Source organism: Colius striatus, chromosome 5 (assembly GCF_028858725.1).
Source record: "Colius striatus isolate bColStr4 chromosome 5, bColStr4.1.hap1, whole genome shotgun sequence".
Classification (NCBI taxonomy): Eukaryota; Metazoa; Chordata; class Aves; order Coliiformes; family Coliidae; genus Colius; species Colius striatus.
The window spans coordinates 9,144,865-9,165,949 of NC_084763.1; the positions used below are offsets into that span (position 1 = coordinate 9,144,865).

Sequence of the window (21,085 nt, forward strand, 5' to 3'; positions counted from 1 at the left end):
ACAGCTTCAGTCCCTAAGTTGCTCTTCTCCAGCCTGTCATTTGCTACTATTATCCAGTTGTACATATTGCACAACTTAATCACAGTAATACAATATGTGTGTGTTTTTCTCTTCCTCTGGGTATTTACAAGATATCTGCAAGCTGAGGAGAGGTCTGGAAGACAGAAAGCTGTTGGTAGACCACACAAAATAATTTGACAGAAAGAAGGCATCTTTCCTTTATCCAGCTGGCAGCTTATGATCTCTCAAAGTTTGTTGCTAATTTATTGCTAATAGAAGAAACTGTGGAGTTCTAAGATATATTACAAGATAAAACTTTGTCCAAGTATTAAATGACGAGTGCCTGATCACAAACTGAATAACAGCAATACCGCAGTTGAGCACTGAGTAACTGGAAGTCACTTTGTTCTTCAGTCAGTTTAGTGTGGCTCAGCTCTGAAAAATACAAAAAACCCCACCACACCCTTCACTTGCTACTTTCATTTATTGAGCAGGAGCTTAAAATGACAAATAGAAATTACTGAATGATAAATCTATAAAATTATTTCCATGAATCTTCTGAACCAGATTAAGATACTGAAAGATGTGGCACACAGAACAATAAAGACAGGGGTTTAAATTAATGTCCTTCCTTGTGATGATGATGATGATGTTTTGGGACTTACAAAAATTTATTTCAATTACTGTACAGAGCACCATATTCTGGATATTCTCCTAAAGAGTTCCCACTTCCATAAACAGAATTTTTAGGAAAATGTTGAGATATAAGTCCTTTTGGCCCCAGGTGATGAAAGGGTATAAGCAGGAACCTGGGTTCCAGACCGTGAGGTTTTGCTCCTGCCCTTTGAACAGGCACTTAAATCTTGTTAAAGTTTTCTTCTTCATACGTATCTACTTTGGAGAAAGTCCTAAGGTACCTCTGTCTTTAAAGGGTGGAGGAGGTTGGCCTCATCTTTCCAACCGATGTGAGACACTCCACATGTTTCCATAGACTAGATGACCTGCAACCCCTTTTATTCTCTGAGAAATCTTAATGTTCAGGTGGTGCTCTCTGAGCACGAAATATTTGAGCATGGTGCATTGGCCACCATTCCTTTCTTTTGAAACAAAGGGAAGAAAAGACTATCCCTTAACTTAGGTCACTTGTCCAGGAGGTGGGGGAGATGTGAGTGAAGACTTCAGCTCTTATTCTCTTAGGTGGAAGAAACAGTGCTTGGTGGGATTGCTCAGAGATATATCTCATTAGTGGAGCAAATACACCACTTCTTGCTTTTCTTTCCTATTGCACTCTTAGGTGATTTCCTTCTCAGTCTTTTGCATTTCACAGGTCTCTTTGGAGGCTTATATGCAGCATATGTTGTATGTGGGTGGAAAAGTGTTCACTTGAAGTCTCTGGGGAGCAGGTGCCTAAATTCTGGTGTGAATTTCAATGCTTTGAGTTTATGATGTGAGTCACAGTCTCAACCTCTAAAATGAAAAACTAGTAGGTGTGTTGTGATTACAGTGTAAACCACCACCATGGCTAGGCAAGATACATATATACAGTTCAGAACCAAAGGAACCCAGCTGAACTAAAGTAATTGCTTTTGTAAAATTACTTGCCTTTGCTGATCCAAGTTTCCTCATTAGACCATTCCCTCTGCCACAAAAACCTTTGCTTCTTGTGCCAATGATGAATAAGATCAATCTTCTAAAACCTTTAGCACTCTACCTGCGACATTACAACATTAAAAACAAACACATAAACCTACCACATAGTTCCCTGGTTTCAGACATTGCAGATTCAGGGTTCACTAAGAAGTCATCTCTCTTTTTCCTCTAAAAGAAGACAACCATACAGAATAATAGAGTTCTCTGTCTAACATTCAAACCCATCTGGAAAGAATTTACTCTGCAATAATCGTGGGCATTTGATTTAGCTTTAAATCCCTGTAGGTAATTCAAATGTGAATTTATTGGGGTGAGTTTATCCCCAAACCACCACTGGATCCAACATTTGAGAGACGATTTTGGCCCACTGCACTAAAACTAGAGCCCGCATTGTTTCTGTTGCATCAGGATACTATTACATGCTGTAATGCCTGTCATTACAACCAGACCTTTATTAGAAATAAAGGCTATAGAGACAATCCAGACAATCACCTGCATCATATTTATTTTTCAGACCTTTATAGATCAGTAATTCTTTGGTTGTGAATATTTTTATAGCCTGGTATTTAAAGCACTTGGACAACACTGGTGTAACTCATTATTCTGTACTCATCCCACTTTTTTATTAAGCAAAATTTCTTGCATTTCACGTTTTTCCTCTAGGGGGGGAAAAGAAAGTTTCAAGAGGCAGTCAGCACACAATGTAAACAATGCCATCTGTCTTTTTCTTTGTAAAATCTTCTTGGAGATAGCCCCGATATGCCTACTGTTTTCAATCACTTAAAAGGCAGTAATTCAATTATACCATCCTATATGTAGGAGCTGCCATTGCTTTCAGTCCACTTCCAACCCTGACACAACTAAATCACTTTGATAAGATCCTCTTATTTATTTATTTATTTATTTTTTTCTGAGGAGAGTAGCATAAGTAATGATGCCAGTGATAGACCAAGGACAAAATGACCATAATGGGCTTTCTGGAGGAGAGGAAAACATGCACCATTGTGATTTATCATGCTACTTGGAAAATGCTTTTCCTTGGAATTTCTGCAATAGTCACACTCATTCAGACAAATTCAGACAAAACCTTCTCTGAGCAGCAAATTTAAACAGCTATCACTACCTAGATTTCTTAAATGGGAACAGAAGGTCAAAGCCATTTTGGAAACATGCCTAGGTCCTATTCATCTTTGGTACAATGCCACCTACTTACATGGAAATACGCTGGGAACGTGTCAGGTTGGATCTTCCTTACAAACTGCTATGGCTTATCATGCAGATATGCCTTCCTTCTATTTAAAAATTGTTTGGGTGGCTTTAGTGCTTTGTGCCACTGGCAAGGCAGAGACCTGGCAGGCACATCTAACCTCCCAGAATAGATATGGCACGAGACCACTAATATCTGTAGACTTCCTGCTACGAGCTGGCCTCGACTCCAAAGCTGAGAGAGCACGGTTAGAGCTGAGCTGTCTCTGGACACCTCTGTCTCTTGCCCTTGATTTCATAAAAATGTGACAGTGCTAGTTGAGGTGGTGCTGGTCATGTGTGGTGTGAAAGCTTGTCTGAAAGGAGCTGGACCATGGGTGTCTCTTTGAACCCAGACCTATCACTTAGCACAAATAAACCCAGAGCTTACGTTTTCCAATTTGTGAAGAGTGATGATCTTGTATTCACTGAGAGCACATCCAGGAAACGCAGGGAGTAGCTCACTCTGCTTTGCTGAGGAGGCAGTACCATGTAGGGAAGAGGTGATCAGCAATGTTAAAACACTGCAGGCCAAATTGGGCATTTCCCCTAGCACGCTGTGACGTAACCCTTTTGGATTTGGGGAGGCCTGTGTTAGAAAGCTGTGATCTGGACAGGGAGAAGGCAGCAGGTTGATTGCATCTAGCCTAATGAATTAGGAGACTGTTTAGGATGAATTGATACAGTAGGTTGTTTCCTTTCACAGAGAAAGTGTGGAGAGCCTTATCCAAAAGCATTCCTATGCCCGATCCCCTATTCGAACCTATGGAGGAGAAGATGATCTTGGAGACGACAGCCAGGCAACACAAAGCAGAGGTAGGAAAATGTGCTCATCAGGTAAACTGTGGTGACCTAGTTATGCTTGAGAAAAGGACCACAGTCAGTACTGTAGTACTCTGAAGCATTTCTCTGGTGTGTATCTCTTCCATAAAGTCCCATAACGAAGAATAATAATTGTTACTTTACAGCTCTTCTGGACATCTGAGATGCCCATGGCACTGATGGTGGTGGCTAGTTCAGGAGACACCTCTAGAGATGCCTATATAGCCTTTAAAACAGGCAAACATTTCTGTGGTGTTGAGAACAAGCTATTGCTCCTCATCCCTTAGCAGGACTTCCTAGCTGGGACTCAGCACTTTTGTAAAGTACTGTTTAGATGTACCATTTTCTGCCCCTCCAGCCTTCTGCAAATGGAGGACTTGGTTCTGATTATCTTCAACCAGCCTGTGGTTAACTTGCTTTGCCTCTACAGGAAGAAAAGTCCATAGCTCAATGGGAAATTTATGTTTTATTGGTCAATCCCGATCTCTAAAAGGTGCTTTTCCTGTTGAGGGAATTCACTTTAAATTCTTTATCAAATGGTTTGTTGCAAAAGCAGTAGCAAGATGGAGTTGTTCTTTGTGGGGGTACTTGCTGGACAAATTGCATCTGTCATAATTTGCCACTGGAAATAGATCTCAAACCCACCCTGTAGGATTGCTGACTAGTGTAAACTTCTGTTGCATTTTACTTTGCATGATGACTTTGTGACCTGCCTGATATGCAACAGCCACTTGAGGTAAAGCAGTTCTATCTGCCTTCCTACTGGCAGTGCCCTTGTCTTGTCCTCTAACTTCATACGGTGTGGCTAAGATAAGAACTTTATTTCTGGTCATCAGCTCTCTGGATTTGTGCAGGGAAAACACAATTATTTTTAACTATGAGTTGCTCTTCAACAAAATGTGATTAGGTGAGCTTGTTCATACGTGTCTATTCTAAGAGCAGTTCCTTAGATTGCAGGGTTTCTGGAGCAACTCCTCAGCTGGTACAATGCCATCCTTTTGCATACTTCTGGGAGATTACCTCACTTCATGACAACTTAGATCCCAGGCCAGTTATTGTTGAAAATGGCGTAAAATTTTCCCTTGCCAGAAATGCTCAGAGCAAGGCATCTTCTCTCCAAGAATTAAATTTCTCCCTGGTATGATGTCCTCCTTTTGGAGTGACAAAGTTAGTGAGGTGGACCTCAGTATGAGAGCTGGCTATCTAAGCCTTTCTCTTCTGAAGAGAGTTCCTAGGAAGATGTCATAGGAGAAAAGAATAGTTTAGTACAATTAACTATATGTATATAATATATAGAGGGTACATTTCTGCACTTGCCCACAATATGGCAAATAAGTGAGGAAGATGATGAGTTGTGGCAACCAGCTTTTCTTCTACTCTGAGAGCAATATGATAGCATATGATATGATTGTTCTAGGCAGCCAGAGGTATGCACAGAGGGCAGAACATACTGCTCTTGAGGATGAGTAACTGGTATGGCCTTCATTCTCTGTTTCGATCTGGTATCCTTAAATAAGGAAAAGTTCATCAAGATATGAGGAGAAAAATAATGATTTTATTGAAACACCACAGACATGCTAATTTCTTCTGCTGCATGTTAGAACTACCTTGCATGGAAAATTGAAGAACATCCTTCAATACTTACAAGCCTTGACAGTCACATACATACACAGAATCATAGAACCATAGAATGGTAGGGTTGGAAGGGACCTTTAGAGCGTGTTGCTAAGCAGTGTGTATTGTAAGCTCTCTGAGAATTTGACTGCCTCAGAATTACTAAAGCACATTTTCTAGGTGCTGGCAAATGTGGTGTGTGAGACTTTTTGTAATATTAGGTTGTAATTTGAGACCATCGCAATTGGAGGAGGAAAGGGCACTTAGGGAGGTTCCTCATGAGAAGCACAGAATAGTTTGGATTGGAATGGACTTTTATGGGTCATCTGGTCCAATACCCCTGCAATGAGCAGGGACACCTTCAATTACATTAGGATGCTCAGAGCCCTATCCAACCTGACCTTGCATGTTCCTAGGGATGGGGCATCCACAACTTCTCTGGACAACCTGGGCCAGTGTTTCACTGCCCTCACTGTAATAAATTTCTTTCTTATAACTAGTCTAAATCTAATCTCTTTTAGTTTAGAACCATTACCCCTCATCCTATTGCAATAAGCCCTGAAAAAGTTTTTCCCTATCTTCTTATAGCCTCCCTTTAAGTATTGAAAGGTTCTGGGCTGAACAATCCCAACTTTCTCAAGCCTGCCCTCATCAGAGAAGTGTTCAGTCCAGCTGGTAGTTTCATGATTATTCATGAGAAGGTATGGTTTACTTTGTGTAGAACACAGAAAGTGTACCAGTGCTATTTATTTTTAATTATTTTAGCATCCACCCAGAGCATTCTTAACTCGGGTAATTTCAGGCATCTAAAGATGGAAGTGGCTACCGTTCAGTAGTATATTTATCATAAGAAGCCTATTTCTAAAGGAATCAACAGATATCAAAGATATAAATCCAATTAAAAATCTTTAATGCTTAATGTCTGGGTGTCTGCACTCCAGCATCCACACACCGATTCGTAGTAACCACTTGGAACAAAGCCAATGTAAACCTTCTAGGTAAATCCAGATCCTCATTCCACTTTTCCAGTAGTATAGTAAGTGTAAAGAGTTTTACTCTGGTCAATGAGTGTACTGTTACCCTTCTAGCTTGGCCCTGGATCCTAACTTCCCAGCGGGTAGGATTTGGTTCAGTGGTAGGGCCAGGATTTGGTTTGTCTCTGAGTCAAAACAATTTCTCTTCCCTGTTACTACGCCATTGTACTTGTTTCATTAAGCATAGGAGAAATTATTGAAGAGTAGCTGTCTTTCTGATTTGAGAACATATCCCTAAAGGAATTTACATTTTAAAAAAATTAATACTTTGCATGATTTTCTTTATGTTGCTGTTTGCTGATTGTTTTGGATTGAGTATGTGACTATGACCGAATAGTATACATAATTCCATTAAGTATACTTAATCCCATCAAATTTCCTTTGACAGATATTTATATATTATATATATATTTATATATATTTTTCACATTTTGGAAGAATTTATCTTCTAGAATCAGATTTATTAAACTAATACCTGTTGCAAGTTTTTTGATCCCAGAACATTTTTCAGTACTGGCTTTAAATTGTATTTTGTCAAATATTCTTGCCAGTATATTTACTTCATAAAGAAAGAAGCATTTTCTCAGTGGACAGAGTTGGACAAGAAAGAAAATACAGAAGGGACATGAGCTGAATTATTGTTTGTGGAGGTCTAAAAATTAAGAGTGTTTATAGGATTTTATTATAGTTCTCATTTCTAGAAATCATAGAATAGTAGGGGTTGGAAGGGACCTTTAGAGATCATCTAGTCCAACCCCCCTGCAGAAGCAGGTTCACCTAGATCAGGTCACACAGGAACATGTCCAGGTGGGTCCTGAAGACCTCTAAGGAAGGAGCCTCCACACCCTCCCTGGGCAGCCTGTGCCAGGGCTCCCTCACCTCACAGTGAAAGAGTTTTTTCTTATGTTTAAATGGAACTTTTTGTGTTCCAGCTTCATCTGATGACAAGATGCCCAGAGCAACTGCAGAGGTGAAGGGCAACGTTGTCAGTAGATTGAAAATGACCATGTATAATTAGATAAATTATTTATTTAAAGAAATTATTTTAAGAATCATAAGCAATAAAATAGTAAATGCATTAATAAAACCAATTAATAAAATGAGAAACCAACAACAATATGATAAATAATTTCTGTATATGTAAATTACTTATACAAAATCTACTGTCAAAATAAAATAAGTAATTAGTTCTAATTTAAAGAAACCATTTTTCTTTTATTTTAGATTTCTGCAATTTTCAGAGAAAAAAAAGTGTTTCCAAGATGTGGGAGACTTATGAAAATATTTTTAGGAACATTTCAGATTAAAAAAATACCAAAGAAACCACTTCCATTTGTTTAAAAGTACATAATTATCCTAAGAACAAGGTTTGAATATTTTTGTGCGTTTCACTTAAGAGCTCACGTCTCTTATTATGATTTAAGCATTAGTGGTGTTTCTTAGGGCGTTGTACATGGTTGGGAAAAATAACAAATGTTTGAACACCTCAGAAATTTCTGTTCTATAGTTTGGACAAAGCTGGCATGAGTGAAAAGATGCAGCATTGACAAGTTTTACTGGGATTAAAAAAAAGAGAAAAGCTTGTAATGCAAATGATATTTTTCTGCATTTTTTCCTGACTGAAATTACAGAAAAAAATAACCAGATCTCTGGGAAATCTGATGTAAAAAGCTACAAGTATGTCTTCAAAACAGAGATTTCATGCAGGGAGATTTCAGATGAGAGTAGGTGTTCCAGTGTTTAGTGTCAGCATTGCAGGGTTCTCCAGTGTTTAATACCAAAAATACCCAATAGACAAAGTGGATTTTACTGTTCAAGCCATTGCAGTCATCTTCTTAAAAAGGAAATCTACCTAGGATGTAGTGATGTAGGACAGCAGTTAGAAAATAATAATACAAAGACATAAGGAGAGAGAAGTATTTGGGAAGTATTTCCAATGACTTCATGTCATTAAAACCAGCCTCTCTGTGAAAGATTCTTTTTCTCCCTTTTTGCTATTTTTACCAGCTTTGTGTGTTGCAGTGCAAATGTCAGACATTCTCTCTCTTTGCTTGCAGGGTCAGCCTTTACAACATCTGATAACCTGTCCCTCAGTTCCTGGGTGTCCTCCTCTACCAGTTTTCCTGGATTTCAGCATCCACAGTCTTTGAGTGCCCTGGGTACCAGCACTGCATCTATAGCTACACCCATTCCTCACCCAATCCAAGGATCTCTGCCTCCATACAGCCGCCTGGGAATGCCTCTTACGCCCTCTGCTATAGCCAGCTCCATGCAAGGTAGTGGCCCCACTTTCCCTTCTTTCCACATGCCTAGGTACCACCACTATTTTCAGCAAGGTCCTTATGCAGCTATCCAGGGACTGCGTCACTCCTCTGCAGTGATGACGCCCTTTGTATGAGTGATGTAAGACAAGAGAAACGTGAGATTTTAAACGTGCAAGTTCGGTATGAAAAATTCAAGGGACCTTCCTGAAAGGCTTGTGGCAGGAGTGCTGAACTCATAACAAACTCAGCTAAGAAAATGCATAATGGATATAGATTCCTCCATTGAGGGATCACAAGAAGAGAGAGCATGCAGCTTGGAGCTGCCCACAGATCGATGTGTAACACAGCCAAAATGGATCCCACAGTTGCCAGGATGTTTTGGTTGCGTGCAGCTTGTTCCAAAAGTACATCATACCTAGCGGAAAGAGATTGTGTTTATGCAGCAGTGTACAAATTTGTTGTGTATAGGTCTCTTTTTTTCATATGCTAGAAGAATTCTGAAAGAAGGCAATACCCTTACTCATATTCATCTCTTCTTGTGACTGATGAGCATTTAAACAGAAAAGATGTGTTGCTATAACTCTGAGCATGTTTTAGGCTATCTCAGCACACGTTTGCTGGGAACAGGACAAAGTGGAGAAGACCACTGTCCTTTTTAAAAGACTGGCTTATATTCACCTAAAGCAGTGTTTCTTAGTTGCTACTATAATCCCAAAGAGAAAATCATTAACAAATCTGCCTTTCTTTGCTTGTTTCTTTCACAAAATGTTTATCAATTCCAAAAAAAGAGAGAACTGTGTTACAGAACTGTACCAGTAGTGACATATTTTGTCCTTCAATCCATAAAGAAGTTTGTCCTATATCTAGAGGAGGAACAGTTTAACTGTTTATGGTATTAAGGTATGATGAAGGAAAATGATGATTTGGGAAAATCTGTTACATAACTTAGAAACCCAAGACACCAGATCTTTAAATTGATGCTTGTTTGCTGCTGTGCTTGCCACTGAAAACCTGTTTCTATCTGTACATATATACCATGTCAATAATTTCAGGCTACATCAGTCTACAGGCTCTCTAGATCAAACTATAATCAATGGGCTGGTATGAGTGGCACTAGAGTATCCTTCTACTCATTCTGATTGTCTAGGCTTTGGTCATGACTGTTATTATACAAGCTCTTTGGCCAGGAAAATGAGAGTTGTGTTGTCTGGTTTTCCATCTACCAGTAGAATGGTCGAGTTTCCTTGGGAAAACACCAGTGCAGAACTTCACATGGGTGGGGGGTTTTGTTTTGTTTTGTTTTAAACTCATATCTGCCTTTTTTCAGTTACTAATCAGGCTTTTCATTCAGTGTCTGCTTTTTCTGGTATGTCTGATGCAACAGAGGAACTGTAGAGGCATAAAAAAAAATGACCTCTCTGCAGAAAGCTAACATGAATTCTTTGCACTGCCCAAAAGAATACCAGTGTGATGCTTGTTTTCTGCATGGCTGGAGTTCATATTTCACTGTCAATAAGAAGTCAACACAGAGTTTCTGTGTAGAGTTTGCATCCAAGTTATAGATGATAACACATCTAGTGATAAAAAAGAACTAGCAGCTCAATCTCATATATATTAGAGATCTGTGTAGAGCTGGTACACTGAATGGAAAACAGGTTTTTTTGGGCATTGTTCTACCTTCAACCAGTGTGTATTGGTATCGTATGGTAAGAAGCAGAGTGCATTATGCTGGGTCACCTACCTCCCATCATTGTTAAGTGCAAGGCAAGTCACACACCTTCTTTTGTCCTATTGCCTCGTCTTACATGCCCCATCACACAGAGCATTGACAACCTACCGGGCTTTTCCCAGTTCCTACTGCAGGCCAATACCTGCATGCCACAGACAAGGGGCATGTTTATGTATTTCCCCACAGGTGAATTTAAAATCTTATCAAATTGGTCATTTCAACCCCCTCAGATATCTGCAGTATTATCCTAATTTCCCTTTGTCTCAGGCAACTTTTTTTATCAGCAGGTCAGTGAGTAATCTACAACTTCTGTGCTCTGTATGTGAACATGAACTTTTATTTACAGTTTGTGGATTCAGAGCTACTAGAAGGAACTGCATAAATGAATATAATAAGCTAAGCTCTGCAGTGTTTGAATGGCTTAGAATCAGACGTTGAATTTGGCTTGATATATCCAATGACTAGATTTTGCTCCAGGCTATCAGATTCACCTGAATAATGCATGGTGCAAGGTTGTGTCTATTTGTGATCTGTTTTGATATAAACTGCCTGTTTTTCATGAAATTAAATTATATGGCCCCCCCAACAGCACAACTCTTCAAGGACATTTACGAGTCCACAGAATTTCAGGGGAGATTTGGAAGAAAATTTGAATCTCCTGCAGTTGCTTGGCTTCTGTTAAGAGTTGTTGTGAAGACCCTATGATGACATGCACTAAAGCCTGTGGGCAAATTCTATTTCTTTTATCTGTTTCCTTCTGCATCTCCATTAACTTATCTGGAGTTGCAGAGGATATGGTTAGGTTCAGAATTCAGAGTAGCTTTAATGCTGATACTTCCCTGCGGAAATGGTCAAGTAGGCAGCTTTTACACAACCCCAGAAATAAGATTGGAACACGTGGGTTGATTTAGGCATACTTTACAAGTCACATAAAGCCTGCTCATACATTGACCTGTGTTCCTTCATGAAGCCGATTCAAAGCAATATCGTGTAGAATGTCTTTAGCCCTGTCCCAGTCCTTGTTCTGGAAACATCAATATATGGCATGCAGAAATGCCCCTGTTTTGGAGAAATTTCTCTAGGCTTTTACTAGAAAATGAAACTAGATTTTGGCATTGTTTACAAAACTATTAAATGAAACACAAGCACTTTTCACTATGAACAAATGTGACTCTCATCTGAAAAAAAATAGAGCAGTAGATTCTCCCTGTATAAAAACATGATAAAGCCAATTCCTCATCCAAATTCTTTGTGATCAGTTTCATGTCGCAGATCACAGAATGTTAAGGGTTGGAAGGGACCTCTAAAGATCATCTAGTTCAATCCCCCCTGCCAGAGAAGGACCACCTCTAGGTAGGTCACACAGGAACTCATCCAGGTGGGTTTTGAATGTCTCCAGAGAAGGAGACTCCACATCTGTCCAAATCCATGGCTTGATTTTTACAGTCAGATCAAGTCTCTCTCACTTGCACTGTTCTCTGGTGGTTTAGTTCCTTTTAATTCCTTTGCACTGGATTCTCTACTAATGTGGAATACAGGCAGATCCCAAGCAAGGGAATAAAGGCAGCTTGTGAGAGCCTTCCCCAGGAAGATCGTCAATAGGTTCAGTTCTCAGTTTCCCTGCCAATCCTACTTCTAAAACCTGTTGCATAGAGTTGAGGGTGAAGGGTTTATGTTCACCAAGACCACGGGATGTCCAATGAAAAGCTCTTGTCACCTCATAAGATTTCTTCTCCCTATCCTTCCCACTCCTGTGGGCAGGGGCCAGCATAGGAGTGATTGCAGGGATACAATTCCTTCCCCACTCAAATTAGACACAAATTTCTTGGTTGTAACAGAGACAGAATTTCGTTCAACATTCTTATCTAAAAATAAAGTCTAACTGTAAGAACAGTGACTGTAGCAACAGGAGCAATATAGAAATTCTATGGAAAAGACTAAAACCCAGTAAAAATCAACTTTAACATTAGTTTCACAATTGGAAGAAAATGAAAATAAGTTCATAATTAATTGGTTAAAGAGTGAAATCACTTAAAAAAAAATGTCTGTGCTACTTTGACAATAACTCAGTAACTTATTTAAGGAGTTGCTGTACTGCTGTCAAAATTATATCACTTTCAGGACAGAACATCTGTTGCTGGTAGATGGTCTAGGAATGCCAAATATCATCTAGAGTTTATTTTCCAATATAATTCACATTTTCTATCCCATGAGAAGTGCTCTTCACCTTTATGAGCTCGCTTGGCTGAGCAAACTGGTGCTGGTTTGTGTTGTTGCATTTTTTTTTTTAAAGAAGAGTGGAGAGAACACGTCTGAATATGCTTTTGAAAGAGAATGATAAGATTATCCTCCAAAGTGTCACATGCACTTTTGGGTGGTTTTTGGATTACCTTTTTATCCATAGATAGTCAATAGCCTCAGGTATTTAATCCAACAAAAGCATCTCAAAGACTAACAAAGCTGACGTAGATGCATTTGTCTGATTTTTTTTCCTCTACTTTTGGAGCCCTGAGAGAATCTAAACATAAAAAACCCATTTAAAATTTGGCTGTTTGGTTTTCAGCATTGCTTTATATGGCCCGAGGTTAAAGGTAGAAATTAAATGCCATTGGGTTTCAGTGATACTCTTCTAGGTATAAACTGGCAAAGAAGCATACACCAAGTGGATAAAGGTACAGAGTTTCTAATGGAAATACTGCTTCATGAGTTCAAAGATGGTAAGTTTTATGATAGCTAACATACTTGCTAGTACAATCTACAAACTGCAGTTGCACATTTTCTCCCAGAAGGCTTTGTCCACACAGACCAGGACGTTGCCTGAGAGTGTACACATAAGATATTGCTGCTTCCACCATCCAGCAAACACTCACCAGCATTTGAAAATGAACCTCTTTTAAATTGAAAAGGTTTGGGCTGGCAACTTGATTATGCGTTACATCTTCTTTATGTGTGTGTACTATAGGGAAACAGAAGTGTCAGTGAAAACTATTGTAAAAACTTGGGGAGCTTTCCAGAACTCTTAAGTTATTATAAATTATGGTATTTTTGTCCCTAGCTAAGGGGTAAAAGCAACAATGAGATCAGAGTAACACTTAAAGCTCTTTATCTGGGAGTGAGTTTTGGCCACAGCATTTACTCTCATCATCTGCAGAGGGATGACATTCACTCACAGCAAGATAAATTTTGATCTTATTCTATCAATTCCTTACAGAACGTTTTCTGATGCAGGAGATGTTGTTTCTTTGCTAACCACTTACTTGCTGGCCGGAAGATTCATGCATTACTCTGTAATAAACTGTCCTTGCATATAGTCTCTAGTTTATCAAACGACAGCTTCTTTTTTGTTTCTCTTTTAAAAGAAAACTAAGCAGTGATTTAAGTAAACTCTGAAGTAACTCTTAAGGATAGTTTAAGGACAAAAAATACAGTTTGCTGTATTTTAACTTTAGCACATTTAAACAAACTTCTTTTTTTTAGAACAAAAATTATTGTACCATCAGAAACATGAGGAAATATTTGGTTTAAAAACAAGGAAGGTAAAAAACTGGATGTAACCTCTTTAACAGAATGTATCACAGTTCTGCTGTTTGCCGTGTTGACTTTGTTGTTTATAATGCATCGCGTGAGCACATTCACCATGTACTGAAGTGTGTGTTTGTGTGTATGGGGTGGGGGTAGGGGGAAATCTTTTTATGGAAAAAAGAAGTTATGAACATAAACTATGAAGCAACATCTAATGAAAAGTTTCTTTTTAAGTGCAATATATTTATTTCTGCTAGAAATATAATATCAACATTATGTGATATTTGAAGCATTAAATGTTATTTGTAAACAGCTTAAAATTATATATATATCACAAAAATTGTACAGAAGTGCAAATGTGTGGATATTCAGTTTCTTTCATTAAAATATTGGGTGTTTTGATATATCGTTCTTATCTAGCCAAATCTTTCTGCTTCTGTTGTTTTTACTCCAAGTCATTGGATGCAGTGGAAATGGTGACGGATTTTTCTGAGTGCACAAAATCTGGTAGAGCAGCCCGTCTGCAAAAGGCAGTCTTAACCTTGAATCCTATATGGAGTAATAGTTGTACTGTGGTTAAATACAATTGTAGTTTGCATATAGTTACACAACTTATTCTTTTCAAAGTGTTTTGCAATCACATTCAGAAAAAAAAATGTTGGTATGGCCACAGGAGCCCAAGAAAATAACTGAAATAGGGGACTTCCAGGACCTCCTAAGATAGTAAGCAGAGACCTAGGAATCATAGTCCAAGAAGAAAGTGGAAAGGAATCAGATCTGTTTAGTCTGGAGAATGAAGGTTGTGGGAAGATACAATAAAGCTTTCAAATGTTTGAAGAATGTAAAGAAGCAAGGAATAAATTCCTTTCCCTATCTGCTGCAGGCTTTTATTTAATAGGATTTTATTTCTATTTTAATAGCATATATTAAAGCAAGGAAGAGTTCCCTGAGACATCTAAGATATTCAAAGAAGAGGAATAGTGAAGCACAGCAGTGGGTTGCCTAGAGAAGATAAGAAGCAATGTCTATCACAGGAAGTCTTTAAGAACTGGTTGAACATGTATTAGTCAAGAACGATGTGATTAGAGCTAACCTTGCCTTGGGACAACCAAATGATTTCTTGAGGTGCTTCCAAGCTTTCTATGAGAGCCATCCCTTAAAGCAGCTTCTGAGAAGATCCTCATAATTGCTCCAAAAGGGTTTTTTTACACACCTATTATTCAGCTTGTCCTCAAATTCAGATCAGCTGCTGGGTCTTTTGCAGTTACTTCACAACAGTGAAGGCTGGCTCACAAAGAAACTCAACCTGATAGAAGAGCTGCAAGGTTTTAATGAACAGCAGTAGTAGTGCCTTAATTTGGGTTTGCTTGTGGAGGTAAGCAAGGAGAGAACAGCCTGAGGTAACTCACATCCTGTTTTAAATATGCTGAGTTGCAGCCACGTGTTAATGTATCTCTTTTCCATTTGGAATACATTAAAATGAGGACAGCTCAGGGAGCTGGTAGCTGTATATGATGTCTTTTATCTCTATTATATGTTTACGTCATCTTGGTAGCAAAAAACATGTATTCTCTCATGGATATTCAGTGCTGTGAAAGTCTTTTCTTAACCTCAGGCTAGGGGGCTTTCTTGATGACATGTAAAAACTAAACGTGTACAATGGCACTTTCCTGAATCAGATATAGTGTCTGTATGCAGATTCAAGATAGAGTTACTCCAATGGTCTCCTTCAAATCATTAGGCTGGCTTGCTTGCCTGAAATTAAACCAGTGCTTAAGTGTTGTAGTGGCTCTGTAATGGTAAAACTCCTTGTGCTTTGTAGAATCAAGAGCTTTGGCAAGATGTTGTTTGTACAGCAAACACCTGAACAATTGGAGCCTTTATTTGCGATTGTCCAAAGAGGAAACGGAGGATTAAAGAAAGAGAAGACTCTGAATTGCCTCCCAGTAGGTTAAGTCTGAAGAGACTGATAAGTAGTCATGATGACTGTGGGCTGCCTTGTGTTCCACATATAGAAAACAGATTTATATCCAAATCATCCATGTTGGAGATAAGCAGTGCAGAAAGCAAATTATTAGGAGAGTGATATTTTCTAAACTTCCTGCTCCAGAAGCACGAGTGCACTGATTTAATAGTATGCTAGAAATATGGAGCAATAAATATTTTGAATCATGAGTAAAAAAGACTGTTTCAAATACACATAAAATATTGAGATTATACACCACTATTCAATATATCTACAGACTAACAATAATCAGTAATGATAATTCTAGGAATAAAGAACTAAACTGTCAATGGCCTAATACCCAAGGTCCTTATTAATGTTAGTCAGTGGTATCAGGATTGGTCAGTGAGGCTCTAGAGACCTTTGTAGGAACTACAGGACCTGGTCCTTGCTCTCCATAGCAGATAATCAGAGGGACTAACAAAAGCCTTTGGGGATGCTTACCACAAAACTTTGCCAAAGAGGTTTTTTTGAAGAGTAGGGTGATCATTTCTCCCAGTGCAGACAGTATTAAATAATTCACCACTGCAGCACTTTTAGCTCTGTTAATATAAAATATAGTTTTAGGAGCAGACTCAGAAAAGTTTGGTCTTTTAAAGGCTTTTTAGGTTGGAAAGTGGGCTTAATATGGTGACTCTGTTGACTAACTAATTTGGTGAATTAAGTAATCATGCTGAATCATTTTGGTCTATCAGTGGGATTGTTTTTATCCTCATTATGAAGCCTGCCAGTAAAAATAAAGAAGTGCAGGAATTTTTAAGTGTCTTCAGGTTTCGGTGTCCTAGAGGATCTCCTGGTTCTGAGACATCTTTTCACTGACTTCAGCAGTACCTGCTTCAAAGTTCTGTGCTCTCCTGTGTCAGGAGAAGGGTGGTTAGTAGAAAGAGTGATGAGATGAATGACTATCCCTTGCATATGCAAGAAACAGTCAGCTAGCTCTTTGGCTCTTTTAATTCAACTTAAGTACTGCAGGGAATAGCTCAAAGAGGTGAACTAAAAAAGGGCAACTGTTTGTAACTGAACTTGTAATTGATAACTTTCAGAACAAATAACTCCCTGAAAGGTGAAGGTGATATAGTTCACAGCTGCAGCTTTTTTCAGTTTAGAAGCTTAACTTCTGGTCAGTTGTTCTGAGAGATTCACTGAGAGAATAGAGTAGCAAAAAATCTGTCTTTTACCTGCTCCAGAAGTCTTTTATCTACTCTACTCTTTTGAAAGCAATGCCTATCTCCTTGTCACCTCAAGCCAGAATTACTGCTGTACATTTTACCCAAGTCTCTTTCTTAAGGCATTTTGAAGTGTCCTGAAAGCAGTAATACGATATACAGAGAAGGTCATGATGTTTTTCCTTATAGTCTGCACTGTCTTTCTGTCAGCCTTTAGGGACAATACATACCATAATTTTAACTATAAGATACAAAATCGTTGATTATTTGATGTCATTAGAATCCACTCTCGCTTTGAGTTCTCAGAGAACTGGAATAAACTGTGGTTCTTAAACCACAGTCCATGCTTAATATGGGCTGCTGGAATCAGACTGCCTTCAATTGGATTGTCTTTAAATTCAAAATCACTCCTCCTGCTATGTATGTATCTACATTTTTTTATTCTTTTATGAGATAAAAAGTTTATTGGTCTTCACTAGTGTTCCTTGATCTTCACTAGTGTTCCTTGTGAAAGCTAAGTGTGGGAGAGAGGAGTTTCTTGTTTACCTTACTCCTTATCTTAGTCATGGTTGATGCATACTCACTTACAAATCTATTAGTATTTCTTCCTGTGCTCTCTCATGGATTGATCCCAAGGCAGCCAAAAGAGGAATTATTTTTTATCTTGATGCAAATTGCTGGCTGTAAAATTTGCATTGATAATACCTGAACATGTACCCAGGGCTTTGGAATGGCAAGCTTCAATTACCTTCCTCTGAATGTCATAGCTTTTAGACTTGAGACACCAGTCGTACTACTCATCTTCAATGATATTACAAATAAGTTAGTAGCACCCAGGAGATTTATCAGCCTGACTTTATTTAATCACTCCATTTTCAGTTAACATAGTCACCTCGAAGAGTGCATTTCCAGAGGATGATTAGATTGTTTTGGATGGTTAAAGACTTTGGCTTTCTTTGCTTCTTCCTTTTACAATGCACTAGAACATCATGCATTTTTATACGAACATATAAAAGTCTAACACTTGTGCCCCTTAATTTCCTTTACAAGGCTTTAAACATTTTTCAGTTGTTTTTAAATGAATTAGTATGTACTGCATAGCCTGCCTAGCACTTCAGACAGCTTGGCATGGCTTCCAGCAGTTCTGGATGGACAGAAAATGTCACAGAAAATGTTTTCATTCCTACGTGGCTGATAAGGGAAAAGACTAACTAGGGATATTATAGGCTGAGATTTCCAAGCAATTATGGCTGTAGATGCACAGCTCCCACAAATTTTTAGCAAGAATCCCGCTTCTAAGTCCTGTTTTGAAAGCCTTTGCTATAGTGTTTGCTATTTTGAAAGGTTTATGTTCTATTCAGAGACCAGCATGAACATTTTATCATCCCTTCCTGAGATAGTATTTTAATGCTTCTTTCGTTCCCTGCCATAATATCATGCCTTTGTTCTCCTATTCTTTCAACCTTGGCCAAACTGTTAGAGAACACATGGATACTTCCTTTTTATTTGCTACCTCAATAATAAAGAGTGCTCACTTAAGCTGCAGAAGTTAATTTATCTATTTTGTTCGTGGTGTTTGAGACACATTTGCTTTTGTGGATCCTCTTCTTGAGAGCTTAGTTCTCCCTATGCTTTGCAGAAGAATAGTCTGTATATCTGTCTCAAAGGCAGAACTGCCATCTCGACAATATAGGCAAACCTGAATTGCAAGGGATGGGCCAGAGCTGTCTTGCCACAAAAGAAAGTGGGAGAAGTCAGAATGTAAAATGAGGTGAAGTATAGGATCAGCACGCTCTTATCCGCAGCCAGCATGCAGTGCCTCCAGCCCCGCTCCTGAGCAGCTGCTGCTGCCTTGCATGTTCAAGTTACCCCCACAGCAAAAGCAATACAGTTTGCTCTTCAGGCAAACACACAATACAAACACACAATTTGATGCTGAGGAGGTGTCTCGTTAGCTTATGCCCAGAGTCACTCAGGGCTGCAGATTCCCCTAGTGATCTAGGAGCCTAGAAACTTAGAATTGCAATGTTCAAGTCTCTCTCACACATCCAAAAACTTATGGCTTAAAATATTTTTAAGAGTTGTATTATTCTGGAAATGTGAATCTGCAAGGCAGCTGTGATGAGCAGGACAGTTTCACTAGAATGAACACACTGGAAAAACTAGAAAGACATAAATAGCAACTGTCCGGATGCTGCAGTAGAAATAAATTGGAAGCTGATCATAAGATCCAAGTGGGTATTTAAAGTTAGTGTAAATAGAAATATCAAATTAGGCAAATAACATGTAATTTTGAGATGAATTGCTCTAAGTGCCAAGCACAAAACTTTGCACTGACTATGCATTGTGTAACACGAGACTACGGGAGACATTTTAAATCCCAAAATCACATGAAAAATTGCAAACCAGGGAAAAAAAAGAGAATATTTAACTGAAGTCACATGTGCAATATGATCATAAACAAAACTGCAGCGTGGTTAAAGCTTAGGCAGAAGGTTTCCGTTATTATGTAACCTGAAGGGAAATCAGATCAAATTTCAGCTACACTGGATCCTCATTGAAGACAATGTTAAAAATCACCTGTATAAGCATGCCTAAGCACAGGAAAAATTACTGCTGCTTCTTGTATTTTTTCTTCTGTGTTAGGATACATTGCTAATTCTCTGCCTACTGCATTGGTTCTGGAGTATGTCCACTTAAAACAAGTTGCATGGCTGGGGCTAAAGCAGTTATTGAAACACACAAAGACCACAAACGGGACAACAATAACGGATTTCTGCTTTATCTGTGATTCATGACAAAGGCTGAGCGTGCATCCAGATGGAGGAATTATTCAGAGAAGACGAAAAAGACCCCAGAAAAGGAAACAGAGAACTGTATATCATCTTCATTTAAATAATGAAAGCCATAAGAATTAATAAGTTCATGAAGCTTTGGAATAAAATTGAGAAAAAGCACAGAACTCTGCAAAATTTCCCCAATCATTGAATATGACACAAATAATCTTGAAATGAACAATGACTTCATTTTTGGTTTGCTCCACACTTCACTGATGTTTTTAACAAATGCCTTAAAACAGATTTCTCCATCTGAAGCCACTTTGAAAAGTGGCACCAGCAAAAAGCGCTTTCAGCTAGTGAGGAAAGCTCAGTTTTTTAAAAAACTGCAAGCCTTAGCAAAAATGCTGTGTGATGGTCTGCACACTTTTGCTAGAAAACAAAGCACTGATTCTTAAATGTCATAAAGTTCAGGCATGAGACTGACTCTGTAAGTGCCGTGTATTGCTATGATGGAAAAGACCATAACAGGGAGCTTGTTCAATGAAACACAAATGTGGTTTCAGCTGTTTTTACTGGATTTCCTTATTTGTATCTAAAACACGTTGTAAACTACTTGTTTTACTTTGCTCCACCCAGCCTCACATGTATCAGATATCCAAGTGTAGAGCTGTAAGGTACAAGATTCATTTGAAATTTGAATATAGGATGGTTGCAATCCCCAGAATCTAATTTTAAGACTGAAACATTTAATTTCAGTGTTAGGGCACCCTTTTCCTCCCCAAGAGACTCTCTAACTTTCCTTTTGTAATTTTGTTGTAACTTTTGTGCTGTTTCTCTGTTTCTTTAAAAAGCATGCCCATAAGAAATGTCATGAAAACCCCACCTTCCATTAATATAAGGAAAAAAAGAGGGGAGGGGGAGTAGGTGAAATTAAACCACTCTGAAAATCAGGGATAATATCTAAACTACTCTCTGATTCTTGTTAGGTCATCACTTTTAGTCTGCTATTTCCATTTTCAAATATATGTCCTTAAAAACTCCTTTTGCTGTTATTACTATGCCAGCAAATACATTTATTTCTAACATAATTCATTCCAGTTACATAACCAAAATAAACAATCATGGCAAAGTGATTTTTTTACTGACACTCATTACGTGGGTCTACTTATGAATTTAAACTAATGGGCTTGTCGATGTTTTTTGGTTGGCTGATGAACTGGAAAAATAGGGGAAAATTAATTCAGAAGTAACTGA

At 38.5% G+C, this 21,085-nt stretch overlaps 1 protein-coding gene across 1 annotated transcript in view; it reads left to right on the plus strand.

Moving 5' to 3' along the window:
* The window catches only part of TBX20 (T-box transcription factor 20), a 36,190-nt gene extending 27,427 nt beyond the window's left edge, over positions 1-8,763 (plus strand). The window contains exons 7-8 of the mRNA XM_061997117.1: positions 3,602-3,711; positions 8,423-8,763. Of these exons, the coding sequence (XP_061853101.1) occupies positions 3,602-3,711; positions 8,423-8,763 (451 nt within the window). The remainder of the gene's footprint in view (positions 1-3,601; positions 3,712-8,422) is intronic.
* Positions 8,764-21,085: the final 12,322 nt, after the last annotated feature.